The sequence below is a fragment of the Varanus komodoensis genome, unplaced genomic scaffold (genome assembly GCF_004798865.1).
Source record: "Varanus komodoensis strain SLA01 unplaced genomic scaffold, ASM479886v1 scaffold38, whole genome shotgun sequence".
NCBI lineage: Eukaryota > Metazoa > Chordata > Lepidosauria > Squamata > Varanidae > Varanus > Varanus komodoensis.
The window spans coordinates 1637937-1655793 of NW_025335909.1; the positions used below are offsets into that span (position 1 = coordinate 1637937).

Here is a 17857-nt window from a genome sequence, read left to right on the forward strand (position 1 = left end):
GGTCATCAAGGCCTCCAGCAAAGGCTTCCTGCATATTTTTCTTTTAACCGGAGGAGTCGAGTAGTTGGGAAATGTGCCCAGAGCTTGCTCAACCAGGTGGCGGTTTGACATAGCTCCACTCTTTGCCTGGGGCTTACTCTCCATCCGTCTCGGTAACCAAGTAACGAGGTGTGTCGCCAGAGGATCTGAGCACTCAGCTTTTCCAGGTCATCTTGAAGGAGCGCCTGTTCCAAGCTGACTAAGTTCAGGCAGCGTCAAGAGAAGGAGGGACGAGGGCGGGCGCTGTGCCGTTGAGAAGCAGTCGGTCTCGGAACCTGTAAGTAATGTGACCGAAAAGGATATTGCTGTCTTGGAGAGATCTGCACGGTCGCTATTGCTCCAGCCCAAGGGGGAAGAAAAGCCACTGCAAATTGCTTCCACTCTGCTCTGAAAGGTACATATTTATGCATAGATTGCTTTGCTTTGCAGACCTGTGTGCATTGGTTTGTTGCATGCCTTTTTTTTCAGTTCCCGTATTTGAGCAAATAAAAGGAGAAGGAAGGGAAAGTCTTCCTCATTTTTCTTGTTTTTGCTTTGCCTTTCCACGTGTTTTCATAGAGCGAATCTATAGAAGAGGAGAAGGGGGCATATGCTTGAATGCATTGCTCTGAACCGGTGATAGTCCAAGACAGGTGAGGCGAGGCCGAGGTGCTTTCGGCTGTAACCCTCATGGTTAGAAGAGGCAGAATCTACTATGTGCACACAGAAGGGGCTTTGTTGAAGAAACAGCGGAACAGCCACGTCGCTGGAATGGTAGCGGATACTTTAAATGTACCAGCTGCCTTCCCTTCTGGATCCTCCTTCTTGCTTTTTCTCGGAAAAGGAAAAACAGGCAATTGAATCTCTTGGGTGCTTCCGAACATGAGTTATCTCTGCAAAATGGCTTTGCAGGAACCGTGTTCGGATTCTAACTGTGACTTATATCTGCTTGAGTGGACAAGGGCCTCTCTGACTGTTCCAGCTGAAGTGGTTGTTAAAAGCCGAGTTCCATTTTCTGCCGTTCTTTTGTTTGCAGGTTCCCCTCTCTGCATTTGCAGATTTTGGAAATAACTCTGCACGTGTCTTTTGCGCTGCTTTTCTTGCCCGAACTTTGCCTCGTTGTTCATTTTGTTCTTTTTTTTAAACACAAGTTTGAGTGAATTGCTCCAGTCTGAGATCCCAGTCAGGGAAGATTGCTGGCATCGCATGGTCGGTGGTAGCTAGGCATGGTATTTCAACACATGCCAAATTCCAGGTCCGTCTTGTGCTCGCTTTTATAACGGGGCAGTTGATGCTGTCACTCAACCTTCCCGTCAGTGCAGAGCCTGGAAGCCTCTGGGTTGTCCCACTGCCAGTAAGGCTTGAGGGTCCTTTTGTTCGAAGACTGGCTTCGAACAGCTCAGTACTACACTAGAAGACTAGACGAACAAGAGCCTCGAGGCAGTTGTCTCTTTTTAAGCAACACATAAATATTTGGGAAAATACAGGAGAATCAGTGATACTTTTTATGCTGCAAACATTTTCAGCTGTCCCTTAGCACCACCTTGTGTAGTCCTAAACCATCTTCCCCAGCCTGGAGCCCTCCACATGTTTGGACTGCAGTGTCCAGCAGCCCCAGCTAACATGGCTAGGGATGGCTGTGTGTTTTAGGAATTTCAGTCCAAGACATCTGGAGATCAGCTTTCTAGAGATGGCTGCTCTCCTGCATACATAAGATGAAAGGATTCATAAGACTGCCGGGCTCTTTGGAGACCACTTCAGACTATTTAATAAAAAGGGGTTTTGGGGACATGCTGATTGATTTTGCATTATGGCTTCTCATAAACTACAGTTTACCTGTGTTACAATTGTCCCCTGCTTTGCTATTTTATCAGCCAGTGTTACATAATTTTACAGCATTGTATTAGTTTTGTACCCCGCTTTGGGATTACTTTATACAGAAAAGCAAGCTATATTAAATAATGTTTGTGAGTACGTGTCGGTGTATTCTCAAAATGCATAAATGAAGGGGTGGTTATGCCATATACAGGCGTGGATGGCTCTTCATAGGATCCATACTAATTCAGTTGTGGTTGGGCTTCGGTGTAGTCTAGATGAGTCAGTCCTGAGATAGTTCTAACTTAAAACAAAGGTCTAGATGGACCACTAATCAAATTCAGGGGATGAGTGTGAGTTGTCATTGAACTATGCATGGTTACTGAAATGTTGGTTATCTTGTTGTCTGAACCCAACTAAGATAACCAGGAGGAACAACCTACCAACAAACTGTGAGTTTTCTTCATGGGTTGCTTGTGGTTACCAAGGGAGTGTCTCCACCCAGCCCTGTTTCCCTGATCAAATTAGGGGTGTCCGACTCCCATGGCTGTTTGAAATAAAGGGGAAAACCAGCAGCATGGAATTGGGTTTGGCGCTTGTTTTATATTACGGTACACTTCTAGCCACTAAACCCACAGAAGTGCCTGCTTTTCCTATCATCCTTTGAAAGCCAGCTGTAATTAATACTGAGTTGATCACATAGAGAATACTTAGTGTGATAAATGTATTTATAGGATGGAGAATGAGTCTGCTCTTTTGACTACTGTTCAAAGAATGTACCTTTTTTTGGTATCGTTTCTGGAGTATCTGTGTGTGTGCGCATGCACAAGTCCATGCACTTTTTAATTTACACGCCAGTTTTACAATGGCCGTCAGCGACACAGCAACTTGCTGAAAGAGCTAATTAATTTTGCAGTGCCGTTTTGAAAAATAAACCCGCCGTGTAATTGCGAAACATTATTGCTCTGTGCTGTAGAGGACTCTGGTTATTAGCAGTAACGTTTCAGCCATGAGATAAAGACCATTGTCCCCCAGGCATTGCAGTCTTTTTCAGTTTCCATCAGTACCACCAAGTGGATGGCGATCCTGCCTGCATAGCTATACACCCAGCTCACACGTCACGTCACCTTTGCTAAGCAGAAAAGGTGTGGGCCTGCCACTGGATGGGTGACCAGGTGTGGAAGCAGAGCAGGGGCTGTCTCCGTCGATGGCCTTTAGCCCCCCTCCCCAACTCCACTTCTGTTCTGTTCTGTCCTTTATCATGGTTTTGCTCCCATCCAGAACTACCTCCCTTCCCAGGGCTGCCACTCCCTCTCCAGGCAGGGAGCCTGTTCAGTGGCTTGCTGTGTCCCCCCTCCCCCTGCAGGAATCTTTAACCCTTTTTCTATTCCCCATAGCTAATCAGTTGTCCTTTTGTTGCTTGCCCCATGGGGGAGAAACTATTTCCGCTTATCTTGGCCCATGCTCCCCTGCCTGCCACTCTCCTCACTTTTGCCAGACGCTCTTTGTCTCTGCAGAGAAGCGTTTCCTCATCACCAGCCCTGCTCTTGGTGGCTCTGATACAAACTGGCCTGACTTTCTCCTAATCTTTCTCCTCTCTGCCTGTGAGTTACCCTTTCCTTCACCTTTCTCCTTTTCACCTTGTTTCCCACCTGGCATGCTGCACAGGTGCTGATCATTAGCACGTTCTCCACCCTTCCCCACCCAGTGCCTGCTGCCCCCATGCCAAGCAGCAGCTGTCGATTCTTGCCCTGCCCCTCTGCCAGTTCCCACTTTTACTGGCATCTTGGCAAGGCAGGTGGAATGTATTTATACCCTGTGTTTTTCCCTTCCAGGGAACTCAAGGGGGCTTCAATCATTTCTCCTCCTGCTGCTCTCCATCTTATCCTCAAAACAGCCATGCAGAATAGGTTAGGCTGAGAGTTTGGGCCTGGCCGAAAGTCACCTCTAGTCTGGAGACTAGAACCCAGATCTCCCGAGTCCCAGCCCTGTCCTCTTAACCACGGCACCACACTGGCTCCAGTTCACCCCTCTTCCTTTCACCCCTGTCCCCCGCCGTGCCGAGCCCCGTTTAGCCCTGCACTTCTCCCTCTTGCCCACACCTCCCCTCCCTGCATCTTTGCAGCTCTCCCCTCTGTTCTGCCTCCCACCCACCCAAGCTAAATCTCTTCCACACCCTCCTTCTGTCAAAGCTTTTCTCCTGCCTGCAGCCAACCTTGAGCCTTGACTTCATCTGGCCAAGCCAACTACCTCCCTCCACTTCTCTCCCTGCACTACATTCCTGTAAAGTTCCCCTTGCAACCCATTCTTCTTCTATTATATTTTGAAAGAAAAATAAAAATGCTTGCAGAATTCCGATTGCCAGCATAAAAAGCACCCTCCACTGAAAGGGTTTGTTATTGACTAATTCAAATGTTGCTCTGGTTGCGTTCCAGCCTGAGCCGTGTGTGCTGATTCTCGCTGTGTGTAAGACAACATGCTTTGTCTGTGTCCCCCCGAGGGAGCAATACAACAGTGGTCTGGTGTGCTAACCACTCAGATACTACTCACTCAAGTACTACTCCTTATAAGAGGAGAAAGGCTGTCAAAGCAAAGCCAGGAACACGGTGGGTTGCTAGGCAGGCCGTGGATAACTGGAGCCAAGTGCTTGTTTTGCTGCTCTTGGCATTCTGCTCTGCCGGATTCTTGACCCAACAGGGATAGAACAGCTGTTCCTGGCTTGGATGTCACCACAAACAGTTGTGTTAGGGTCACAGACAGAGCATTGTGTCCTCAGGGAGCTGAGACCCACAGTAAGGCAGCGTTGCCGTTAGACCGCGCAACGAACAACCGGTGCTCCCCATGAATGGGTGCAAGCTGTGTCCTGTGAGGACCTTGTTGTGCTTGGTGTGTGTATCTTGGCCTGTGCTCCTTGATCTGAGCAGTTAAACCTGCAGAATAACTCTGCACCTGCAGTTTTAAGGATGGTTAAACATCTGTAACTTGGTCTGGTTTGGTTCTCCTCCTTTTCAACAGCTGCAGATGTTCCGATGAAGTTATCTTGTGCTGGTCACAGTGAGGCAACCTCAGTGGGATAGGTGGGGGGTGTCTTGTGTGTGAGCCCAGTGTTATCTTCCAAGCATTGCAGCTGCCCAGAGCTTCTGTGTCATCTCAGGAGCAGCCAGAACCGGGCACAGGGGGCCCGTGTCATACACGGCTGTCCGCTCTGTACGCCTTCAGTGCTTCGATCCAGATGCTGCTGCAGCTGTACCAGGATTGCCTGACCTTCTCGGCTTCTCTGTTCATGTTCGTCTGTAAAATCAGCTGTTGACCAGGATGGTCACAGTGGATATTGTGGTCCTACTGCTGCACTGCTGTGGTCCTTTCTCCACATCTGCCCAAAATGAATGACGGAGGTTTTCAGCTTCTGTTGATGCTCCCAGCAGTTTCTTTGTCTAGTTTTGCTGACATATTTCTTTGTCCAAAACCAGCATGACTGATGCCTCTGTGCCTTTACGTAGTTCTGGGCTTCCAATTGTCCCTTGCTAATCTGACTGCATTTTCTATTGCCTATTTCTTTTGCCTGCCTACCATCTATCACAAAGACATTTGTTTTGGCTCATATTTTAAGGCAAACTTGCCTAATTTTGCATCATAGGACCAGTATGTGAACTGAAACTTGGTTATCCTTTGCAATTCAGACTTACCCGGATGTTGTAATGGAACACTCCAGTTTCAAAAACATGCATACAAAAATGGGTGTATTTGGGGGAGATGCATGGACAAATCTATGAATTTCTGAAAATAGCATTCATAAATGCAGCATGCTTGCCAAAAATGGTACATGAGGCTAAACCTCATACATCAGGAGAAGAGCACACAGCACATCATACGAATATCCATGCAAATACGCTCCTCACCAGAGTCTCAGAATTTGAGATAAAAGGGAGATTGGAAAAATGGAAACTGAGAAAAGCAGAACGGGCAAATCCACACATCTCAAGCAGGTGTGGGGGGAAGTAGGGGCAGTGAAAACACGCACATTTCATGCATTTTGGGAGTTCAGTGGTAGGATCTGCGTTTTGCATGTCGGATGCCCCTACTGCGGTCTCTAAGGACACATCACCTGCTCCATGGGGCTGAAGTGCAGTTTGCAAAACTGAGCAAGAGAATGTGGAAACGGGTGGGAATGGCCCGAGAACAAATTATTTACTCCCTCTGCATGGCAGCTGGGGTATCGGAGGGCAGTTTCAATCTGTGCAGGGCTGTCCAGACTGATGCCACTGTTTGATGTACTACCGACAGAACTCAGGATGATGGGAGACTCAGCAAGGCGGCGCAAGCCTGCACTGACTTGTTCACCTGCCCACTTTCTAATGCAAAAGAGATCGGATGCCTACAGTCTTCTGAGCTTGGAGCGATCCAGGCAGCGACGCTGGATGGCATTGTTAAAAATGGCAACAGTCAGAAACTAGCAAGCAGGCATTTCCCTGCCTGGAGTTTCTATAACAACCTTGGAAACAGTGCTCTTTTTTTCAAGAGGGGGAACAGACCATTTCAAAGGGGAACTGCTGCTCCGATTCCTCTGCAGATACATGCCTGCTTAGGGCTGGGGAAAATGGGGTCACTCCGTACACACATTAATTGTGCAAGCACTAAGAGTTATGTGCAAAGGTCTTAAAATTGGTAAATGATCTGCATTGGTGATCTGCATGGCTTGGTAAGGGGTTTGGACTGCCCAAAGCTTTACCGATAGCAAGGGAAGCTGAACCGTCCATTTACAGACCAAAAGAAGACGAACTCCGCCATGGCTGGGGTTGTGCTGATCATTTATCTTTGAAGCTTGGTGTTTTTCACCTGCAAAACATCTTTGAATTGGATGCCCTTGACTGGGTCTCTCAGCAGTTCTGCCAGCCACCCCCAAATTGGTATCTGGATAGGTTGGACTACAACTCCCATTAGCCAAGGGTCATGGCAGCTGGTGGTGATGGGAACTGTGGTCCTGTCGAACACATCCAGTGGGCATGAGGCTGGGGGCAGGCTACATTGGAGAAGCCCCATCGCTCAGTAGCTCAGAGGTAGATTTCTATATATAGATGTGGGTATTTATGTACATTGCCTGTCTTGGGAGGTGCAGTGGGTAATTGACTTCATTATTTTGGATTTCCTTCCTCTGTTTGCGCACCTGGTCCTGAGTAGGGAACCTTGTGGGTTCTGGCGAAAGAGAAAAAAAATGAAGAGGATTTCACCTCTTAGATGCCCTGCATTTGCACCCCAAGTTCTTGCTGTGTTGTGTGGGTGTTAAACTCCTCAGCTTGAGGGCTGGCATCCCTTTCGGATGAGCTCTCAGGGCTGCCTTCCAGTGGCACATGGCCCCAGAGGGCAAAGGCACAGGGCCAGAAAGGCCAGTATCTTTGCGCTTCAGCTCTTGCTGCCAACAATTAACCCTCAGGAGGAACGGAGGAAAAATGCGCAAACGCTGGAAAACTACTTCCGATCTGACAGTCTGGGAAATGAGGGACTTTCCAGAGGGCCAGGCTGGGAGTCCAGACTTTCGCCCCTCATGTGGGGCTTCCACAGGTGTCCTGGATCACGTGACTTGCGCGTGGCTTTCCCAGCTTTGCCTGCCTGTCTGCCCCAGAACCTGAGGAATGACCTGGCCCGGACCAGGTAGTTTGCTTCTGGTTCCTCAGACTAGTGATGGCTGTTTTTTTAACTTGACCCGTGTTGCTCCAGACGGCACCATCTCCGTCATGCCCTGGCTTGAAGATTTCACTCAGACCACACTTTTAAGAGGACCAAACTCCTGGGCTCAATAGCAGAAGGGAACACAGTTTCCAACTGAATTATTCCTGGGGTCTCCAAGGGGTTAACCACACCTGCAGACATCTCTCTTGGCACCCACCCAGCTCCTGGGCCCTCTGGTTTTCTTCTTCTATTTCTTAATTTCTAAAAAAAATAAAATAAAAAAGGGGAGCCTGACCTACTGCAAAGTGCATTGTTGCCTTCCAGCATCATCTTTATCCGGGTTCAAAAGAGCAGTTTTGTATTTGGTGCTCAGCCTTCCACCTCTCACATGAGTTACTTTTCCTTTAGCCTCCCTGGTTTGCCCTCTAGGAAATAAGGACTTTGCAACTCACCGTGCCCGCAGTGGCAGCCAGATAATGAAGAGATGAGCAGCCATTTTGTGAACGCACCCACGACACTCTTTAAATTCCATAAGTGCCCACCGACCTGAAGACAGAAAGCCCGAAAACCCTGGCTTTTGTGCTTCTCCAAATGGTACAATACCGTTCTTGGTTAAAGAAAAGGACCCAAACATGTTTTCTAGGGTAAAACACATACAAAAATTAATACTTATGGTTAACATGCATACCAAATGCCGATCAAGTATTGAAATGTTTGTTTTTGTGCACGGAATGGGACAGAATGAACTTAGGAATGAGGATGGGCAAAACTGGAATTCTAGTTTGCTTACGTGTTCCTGGCTCTGATGTAATTTTTGGTGGCTGACACAGAGAGTCCAAATATGTATTGATCTGCTTGTTTGTTTTTGCATTTATACGCTGCCTACTCGTCCTAGAGGAGTCTCTAGCTGGCTTACAGCTGCAATCAACATTCCAAACATTAAAACCCTAAAAACAATAAAGCCCCATTATATAAAACCAGAACAATAGAACGCCTTGCTGTTAAAATTGTATCTGGTGAGCAGGACAACAACAAGAGATTAATGGATCAATTTAAATCAGATTTTAAAGATTATTAAAACAAATTTGTGATCCTCTCACACATGCCTTGGTGGTAAAAAGATGATGCTGGACTAGGTCAGTGCGAGTTTGCTGTTCTTTTTGGGCCTGTGTCTTCTTGCGAACAGCAAGGCTTAGTCCTGGCTGTGGGCAGCTCATCACCCATGGGCCACCTAGTCCCCGGCCACCAGCTGGAGATGCTCTAGAAGGATGGAGGTATGAAAAATGTGCATCAGTCCAGTTTTGAACGGAGTTTCCCAGTTTGCACCTGCCGGCCTGAACCTAAAACTTGGCCTGCAACCGGATTGCAACACATAGTTGCAAAGTATGCAAGAAACAGCAGACCTTTGAGAGAGGTGCTCAAATACCTTTCATCACCTGGAGAAGAACGTGTGCATTCCGAAGACTGGGAAAAATATGCACAGACACATGCAAGGGGGGCCTGCAAAAATGAGAAGGAAAGCAAGCTTGCAATCTGGCACACACTTGAGTTGGACACACGTCCAGACGGCATTTGGAGAACCGGGGGGACTGCAAGCGTTGCTCATGCACCGTTCCCAACCTGGAAGGTCACTTCTGACCCTCCTGGCATGAACCCAGCTACACGGGAGGCATCCCTCTTTTCTTCCCTGCGGCCAAGTTGCCATAACAAGGCCTATTTCCACCCTGCTCCATGCACCCTTGGGATGAGGGCGACGGAAGGTGCCGGCTCGCTTTCGTTGCCCCCGCTGGCCCCAGCTGCTGGTGCTTCTGCCAAAAACAACAACAGATTAATCTAGAAGCAGAACACAGCGAGAGGAGTACACAGGGGAAAGGAGAGACACCAGATACACCTTGCCAGTGAGGTGCGGGGATGAAGAGGCCGTGTCTGCATGATGGAATCTTTTTCTGTCCCTCAGTCGACTGGAAGGAGCTAAGTGGGCGTCAAGACCGGCTGTGGCAGGGAGCGAGAGCAGATGCTTAGCACATCACTGCAGAAGAGGACACGAGAAACACTGATGTGCCTCAATCAGTCATACGCTCATTGATCCGTGTACCGCAAGTTTGGAAACAGTCATAAAGCAAAATGTTGCACCCTCACGGCAGAGCAACGGGGAAACGTGTAATGGAAAGCAACTACAACAGGGGGATTAGGTATACTTAGATAAGATATAAAACATCCAGAGAATTTGGCAGAATGGTGGAAATGCCTTCCGTGGGGGAAGAAAACTTTCCGGGAACTGGGCAACAGGTTATGGCACCGTCATAGCTCCATCTCGCCCCTGGAGCTGGGCATGAAGCTGCCTGCCTCACACTCGCATTGTGGAGGATGGAAAAGTGGACCAGCCTGTTCCCTGCCAGTACAGTGGAGCTTAGGAACACGCTTAGGAAGAAAGTGGGGAGGTGCCCCCAGCTGCAGCCCATGCCAACAGCGAGCCCACCTGCAAGAACCTGGGGAGAGTGGTGCCTTCCTTAGAGAAGCTTGGTGAAATCGACCAGCCACTTTCTCTGCCCATAAATGAATGGAAAGCTGTCCATTTCTGGCGAATGCTGATGTGGTAGGCATGTTTTCTGGCCCGGCTTGGAGAGGCCAGGATTGAACTGGGGATCTTAAAGCAGGACCTCTGCCACTCAGGTGGAGGTGCTCGACCCATCCATCCACCCGTCTCCTCTTAGGCCAGTTTGGCCCATTGAGTTCTGGAAGGAGGGCTAAGGAAGGCTTCTGCCTGAGCCCCTTGGAGAGACCTGGCCCAGCGTGTTCCTAGCTGAGGGCCAAACCTACGCGAAGCCATTCGTGTATTTAGCCATCATGTGAAATGCTTTGAAAATTCCTGGGAACTCAGCTTCACCCTTTCCTTCCTACTGCGACTCTGATCAAGGCCCGCATGCCTGCCACTTGCAGATGCCCACAGCTGCCGGTGCAAATGCCGCTTACGAGGGAGGCAGTAAGGATCCCCACCGAACCTGCCACGGCCCCTGCCAGGGTGACAGTTAGGATCCGAACGCATTCTCACTCACGCCAGTTCCTTTTCTGAAGGCCTCTCGCACTTGCCAGCTTTGCAAAAGTCATCTAGCCTAGCCTGGTCCAGGCTCTGTGGCGGCACCAATCAGCAGGAAGGAAGAGGAGACGGCATGATCTACCGGTGCCGGCTCAAGATGGGACGATGCTGAGGTCCACGTCTTCTTGCTCGCTTGCCTTTCACACCTTTAAACCAGACCCGGAACGGACAACCCTTGAAGTCCCTGCTTTGCCTGGAAGTCTCTTTCCTCGTGTCCTCCCACCTTCACCATCTGCCCCACCAGCCTGCTCTCCGTGCTGAAAGAAAGGAACAGAGACCGCAAGGATCTCATTCCCTTGCATTCGTTGGCTTTTTGCCCGCATGCCCTTCCCCTCTTGCTGCCCCCTGAATCTTTCCAACTGGGGGTGTTTGGGGGAACCTAAAGCTGCCTCCTCTTTTTCAGTGCATCCCTTCTAACAGCCAGGGTTGTCCTTTGGAGGCTGGGTCTTCTCAGCACATACTTGCAGACTTCAAGGCCTTTGCAATCTCTTCCTTGCTGTGGGGCTGAACTCTGGATCGTTTCAGGTCCCATCACCTTGCTAAGCAGCACTCCATACCTGTGGTTCTTGGTGCATTATTCTAAGGCAGATCTCCCCCTACACACACACACACACACACACACACACACACACACAGAGGGAGGGAGGGAGGGAGGGAGGGAGGCTCAAACATCCAGTGTTTCAAGGCAACAGAGAAGGGTTCCCCCTTTGCCGTCATGTGGAGGGGGCAGGAAATGAAGCCATCTAGAAGACTTCGAACCGAATTATCTGAGCACACAGCTGAGATAAGTAGATGGGTGAACAAACAGTGGCCGCACCGTGAGTGGCGCACGTCTCCATGGCGACGGTAATCACTTTCCGAATTCAAAGTGGGCTTTGCATTATGATATGAGGCATGAAAGGGAAGAGGTGGGGAATCGCCGCCCCTTGCTTCTCCCACAAGCTCTTCGGCACCGCGGATGCTCGGACAGCACCTGTGGCAGCTGCCAGCCCGGCTTAAATGGGGTCGCAGGTGTGCACAGCGCCCTGCGCCTGCTTGTTGGCCCTCGGAAGACGCACAGCTGCCTTTTTCCAGGTCTGGCGCTTGCTGCTCTGTGCCAGATGTGTGGGGTGCGTCGTGGCCACATTGCGGTGCAACGCATCTGGAGGGCACCAAGTTGGGGAAGGTTCATCTCTGCTGCTTAGCAGGGCTCTCCAGCATTCCGGGATGGCAGGTGTTGAACTTGGAACCTTCCACGTGCGAAGTGGGCCTTCCAGGACTGCTTCAACCAGATCCGCCCTTATCGGCAACTGTCCAGCACTGCATAGAAAGTTGCCACGTGTATTGAAGCTCTGTTTTTCTATCCAGCCTCAGAACGGCTTGCTTTGGTTGGCCCCCGTTTCTGTAGGTCTGTCTGGAGATGTTGGGGCCTGAATTTGGGGCCTTCTGTATTAAGGATGCCAGGAAAATCTGCAGATCTTCAAATCGATGGGCGTTACTGTGAATCAGACCCATGGATTCTGCAGCAGACTGGTTTTTCTTAGCCCTATGGATTCTGCAAATTCGCAGATGAGTTTTCATGCTTTTGCACGAGGTACAATTTCTGGCAATTCACATTAACATGCACAGCACACAGGCATATTAGCATTCTCTGCTGCATTTGGAGCCCTCCGGCTCGTTCTGCTGAGCGGGGACCCAGACAGCTGCTCTGTAGTCCCACCCGGACAGCATCGCTGTCTCGAAAAGATGGGGCACGAATACTTGAATTCAGAGAGGGTCAAATTATAATTCTGTGCATCTGTACCTGGGAGTAAATCTCGCTGAATTCACTGGGACTTCCTTCTGAGGAGGCAAGCGCAAGGAGGCACAGTGAATGCCATCTTTAATAGCTAAAACATGCACAGGACTTTGGCTTGGATTAAAAATTAGCGAAAGGCCCAGCCTTCTCACTGCAGCTCTTTGCAAAACCCTGCCCATTGCTAGGATGTGGCCTACTGTAACAACCCCTAGATATCTCCTACCCAGATACTCTTCGTCCAGGTACAGGAACTTGTCTCCGAGTCAAGTTGGAGTAAAAGACCAATTCTCCCCGTCTCCCAGGCTTTCTTGCAAAACAGGAAGACAGCCAGCAGCTTCTGAACCACACCACGTTTTTCTCTCTCTGCTTTCTGGCTTGTGGAATAACATTTCTTAAAACCCACTTTCAGCTGCAGGAAAAGCAGAAATAAATGGGTGATTTTTACTGCTGTCCTGGCAGCTCTGATGTGAAATTTCAGAGTGGGAACTGTGATTTGAGTTTAATGGACTCTGGCTTTTCTATATTGTGGGCAAGATTGATCTCTCCTTTCTGTCTCCATAGTTGTTTGTGCGCACACGTGCGTGTGTGTGTGTGTGATTTCTATAACGCAGAGCCCACGGGAAAAGAACTCTTGATGTTGAGCAGCATCCATTAACAAAGAGCAAAGAAACCAAGTTGCTTGTGCGTTGCTTGTTTTTACCAAACCCCCTTTCAGCAACATCTCTTCCCCATCCGTTGCTGCTACATCATAACTAATATTATTTGGGTTTTCAGCAGGTTCAAGTTGGTGTGTCAGAAGTAAAGGACAGATGGCTTTGACACCAAAAATAGAAGCTTTGTAGGTCACTGCTGTTTCTCTCGCAGGCTTCGGTGGTTGTGTGGCAGAGAGAATCTGGTGACTTCTGAATGGTACCGCAGGCTGTGCCCCCTAATTTTCAGAGTGATGGGGAATGCCAGGGCAGCTGTATTTGGGTTTGTGCTGCAGCTTATGCTGAGGTGGACCACTGGACCATCTTACCTGCAGGTGACTCCGCAGCGAGGGGTCCTTCCAAGCTTCTCCAGGAGTCTTTCCAAGTTCCTCTGACTGTTTTTCTCGAAATGCCCATAACTGAACATGCGACTTCTGGCATGCCAGTGATTACTGGATATTGATGTGTTAACTCACACACACACTTGCTGTGCTGGGTAGCAAGTAAAGATTTTTAAGGGCAAAGCAGGGACCCTGCCCTTTCCCCTTCTGGCGTTCGGGGGCTGTGTTTGAGGCACTTTGGTAATATCTGCATCATCATCATCATCATCTACGTTTCTGTTCGCCTGTAGCCAAAGCTCTCTGGGCCACTTACAATGTTAAGTCTCCCATCCCGATTTCAGCCAGGCCTGGCCCTGCTGAGCTTCCCAGATTAGGCAGGATCAGGCGCTTCAGGCTAGCCATTGAGCACCGAGCGTGCGTCGGAGCAAGCGGGCGAGCCCAGACCTGGCGCGCAGCAGTTGTGCTGCCTTGCACCTGTGCGTGGAAATGTTTCCAGCATTCAGCCAGGCTTTGTCCATCCTCTGCTCTTCCTCTGCTCCTCCTGTCTTTCCCCGTGTAGACCGATCCCGATCCTCTCCTCCCGTTAGCTCAGCCTTCCCCCATGAGGTATCTTCAGAATGTTTTGGATTGCAAAGCCCATCGTCCCCAGCTTGTCCAAAATATCCTGCTGTCACTGGGTTGGGGAAGGCAGCTTGGTGGTGGTGGGGAGATTTCTTCAAAGTCTGGGGGCTTTCCCATTGAGGACAGGAGAGAGAAACTCCTCTTTGAACAATCCGCTTTCAGAAAGAGCCATCCAGTGGCCGTCGGAGGCTATGAAAAAGCTTGACATATTTATGCCAAGTCTTCCACTCTGACCAGCTGCTGCTCTTTAAGGTGGAACCTCCGCGAGGGACTCCTGCGCAAGCACCCCGCACGGGACGTGCCGAAGCAGAGCAGAGAACGCCCAGGAAGCCCCGTGTGTCCCCACTCAGAACGAAGCGTCCTCGTCCCGCTCATAGGACAGTTTCAGGCACGGCGGATGGCGTGTGGTCTGCACTGGAGGACTTCTGGCGCTTCCAGCTTGCCGGGTCCTGCCGTCCCAGCAAAGATGGGTGGTTAGTGTGGATGTGGGTGGCTCTCCGGAATCAACCGGAAAGCTGGGAGACGCCGAGTGCCCCTCCTGCAAAGCAGGTGCTTTCCCCCAGAGCCTGCGTCTAGGACAAACGCAGCTGCAGCAAGGGGGAAAGCAACCCTGTGTATAGTATTGGCTTCGTCCCGACCATGGGGAAACCGAGGCAGGGAAGAGAGAAGTCACGATTTGCCGTGCGTGGGGGATGGGTGTGTGTGTGGGGAGAGCCCAGCGATGGCTGTGCAGGGGGCACTGAGAGCTTTAGCTGTGGGGCAGTATAGACAAGATGATGATGATGAGGATGATGAGGATGATGATGATGATGGTGATGATGTCACTTCTCTAAGCTGTCTTGGTGGGAACGTATTGCTGAGCTTGTAGCAGCTGCAGTCCATGTGCCCATGGTTTTGGGTTCCTGTTATTCTTTGTCCACGTGGCACGGAGAATTTCTTTAGCGCCGTGAAACACCACCTTGGGCCAGGCACTAAGAAACTGGCGTAAAGCTGTGGTGCTGGTTCATTTTGTTTACGGCATTTCTATACTGCCCAATACCCAAAGCTGCTGGGAAGAGCCCATGATGTCGCTGGTGGCAGGTATTGTGAAGCCCTGGTCGCAACATGCATGTGGCTGAGTGCTCCTGGCGCATCGCCCTTCGATGCAGTGGCGTCTGCCCAATACATTCCCTGCCAGCTTCCTTCTAGATGTCCTGGACCACTGTTCCTATCATCCCTGCCCCTTGGCCACGCTGTGGACAAAAGCTGTGCTCCAAAACCTGAAAGGGTACCTGGTTCCTGAGTCTTGCCCATCCTGAGCCATGAAACAGCCTGGGAGCCGTCACTGGTTCTGAGGTGAACCTACCTCACAGGGTTGTTGTGGCAAGCTGCCTGAGGTTCCTAGAGGAGAAAAGGTGAGATTTAAATATCAGCATCCTCAATAGTAGAAGCTCCTCGTTAGGTGCCTTGGTCAGGCCCATTCTTCCTCCAGTGGGGACCCCGGAGTGCTCCCCCCCCCCACCAGCAGGTTCCACCTTAACTGACAGCTTGCGCTTGCGTCTCTCTGTCATTACAGATGCTGGAAAACTGGATCCTGACCATCCTTGTGTCCGCGGGTGTTGGCTCGGTTCTTTTCATAGTGGCCCTGTTCATGCTGGTCAGGAACAACGCGCACGCCAACATCTTCTGGAACGAGCTCGTCCTCGAGAAGATCACCAACTTCGTCATGGACCAAAGCAAGGAGCAGCGGATCCTGAACTCTGTGTCCTACAACGCCATCCGAGGGGACCCCGAGAGTGTTCTGGACTGTATCGATAAATACTGCTCCAAGAATGAGTGGGCCATGAACGTGGGCGACGAGAAAGGTAACTTGCGCTCGCCGGACCCTCCCTGGGGCAGGATGAGCGCTTGCACTCGGGGCATTCCTGCAGCTGGACTTGGCTTTTACAGTATTGTCCTGCAAGCATGCCAGGCGCTGGTTGGATGGGGAACGCTGAGCACGGGCGTGTGGCTGCTTGTGCCACAACTTCCCCGTCCTTGCTTTCCTCTTACTGAGCAGCCCCTCTGTTCATCCACTCCCGGCACCAGGGGGGGAATTTCACTGGTGCCAGAGGGAGAGCGGCCAATTTAGATGGAAGCAGAAGTGCTGGAAGAGGCGTTAATTTTCCCTCTGCGCACTTGCTGCTCTTAGCTAGCTGGACGAGGAAGATCAAGATCGCTTATCGGTATTATGCCTGCTTTTGTTGTCCAGCTGGGCTTTCAGCAGCCACGGCAGCAAAGGGAAGACACTCGGCAGAGAAGAATTGGCTGCCCTTCCCCCAGCCCCAGACCTGCCGTTTAAACCCCCCTCTCCCCTAAGCTGCGTCTAAGAAAATAGCCAGCATCGGCCCGGTCCTCAGGAGAGGCACAGCGACAGGGAACCACTGCACAAAAATCAGGAAACAACCAGAAGCTGGGGGTTGGAGAAAGGGGTGTGATCATTTGGAGAACCCCAGAAGAGTGGATTGGGACTCCCCAAAGCCTGGATTGGGATGCCACCCCTGCCTAGACACCGATTTCAAGACAGGTCTGTTCGGTCCTGAAATGCAAGCCCCACAAAGTTTTGTGTTTGGGCTTGTGCAAGTTCTGTTTTTTCAGCTTTTTGCTGACACCCGCAAGATATTTATTTATTTATTTATTTATTTATTTATTTATTTATTTATTTATGACATTTTTATGCCACACCCATTGCAGAAGCCTCGGGGCGGCTTACAAAGAGAATAAACAAACATAGAATAGAATAACATTAAGAATTTGGAGTATCTCGGCCATAATTTAAAAACCAATAAATAAAAACAACCAAGTAACAATTAAAATATTGTTTAAATAAAAAGGTCTTGGCCTGGCGCTGAAAATCAAAGACAAATAAAGATGGAGATAATAACACAGAGCTATTTTAACTGTGGAGAAGAACATCGAAAGGATCCATGGAAAAGGCTTTGAATCCTTTGGGAAATGCACTCTATACCACTGTAATTTGAAGTGTCGTCGTGGGTCACAGGGCTGTGGAGGGCAGGGGAAACCCTTTTTCTGTCGAGGGACGCCTGTAGTCACTTGTTGCCTTGCAGTAATTTGCAGTAATTTGTTCGGGGCAAGATCAGAGCCAAAGCAGGTGGGCGCGCCTTGCGTTTTGCTGTCTCACCCTGTCCTTCCCACCCACCGATGCACAGCAGAGAATCTCTGGCACGGGTCAGATCTGATAGCTTGCAGAGCACCATGGGAACTGGAGCCTGTTGCCTAGTTTCCCCACCTCTGATCTAGAGTATTACTGAGAGGGGGCGATGTTTGCCTCCCGCTTTGTATAATTAAAGGGATGTTACCGAGACTGGTAATTTAAAAGGTGGCCTCTGTGAGACCTGGTTTGGGAGTTGCCGGAAATCAAGCTGCCCTCTTTCTAGGGTGCAGCATGTCGGTTGCATAGAACATTGCATGAGATGCCTGATCCAGCCAGATCGGCGCGACACCCCCTTGCATCTTTCCTGTGGAAATCAGTAAGACCCCCATTTGTGTTTTAAATGATGCAATTTATTTTATTTATTTATTTTTCGATTTATATCCTGCCTTTTTCCTCAAAGGGCTCAAGGCAGCTTACATCATTCTCCTCCTCCATCTTATCCCCACAACAACCACCCTGTGAGGTAGGTTGGGCTGAGAGTCTGTGACTGGCCCAAAGTCACCCAGTTGGCTCCATGGCCGAGCGGGGACTAGAACCCGGATCGCCTGAGTCCCAGTCCCACACGCTTAACCACTACACCACACTGGCTCTCAATTTATATTTCAAGGCGCATGTATTGACATATAAAGCCCTAAACGG

General features: G+C 50.0%; 1 protein-coding gene across 4 annotated transcripts in view; it reads left to right on the top strand.

Annotated features, from left to right (window-relative positions):
• The window catches only part of COMT (catechol-O-methyltransferase), a 32656-nt gene that overhangs the window by 9220 nt on the left and 5579 nt on the right, over positions 1–17857 (top strand). For 3 of the 4 annotated variants that reach the window (XM_044440466.1, XM_044440468.1, XM_044440469.1), the window contains exon 2: positions 15581–15869. In XM_044440466.1, coding sequence (XP_044296401.1) covers positions 15581–15869 — 289 coding nt within the window. Of the gene's footprint in view, positions 1–323; positions 434–15580; positions 15870–17857 lie in introns of those variants that run through there. The other variant, XM_044440467.1, reaches the window with a different exon arrangement.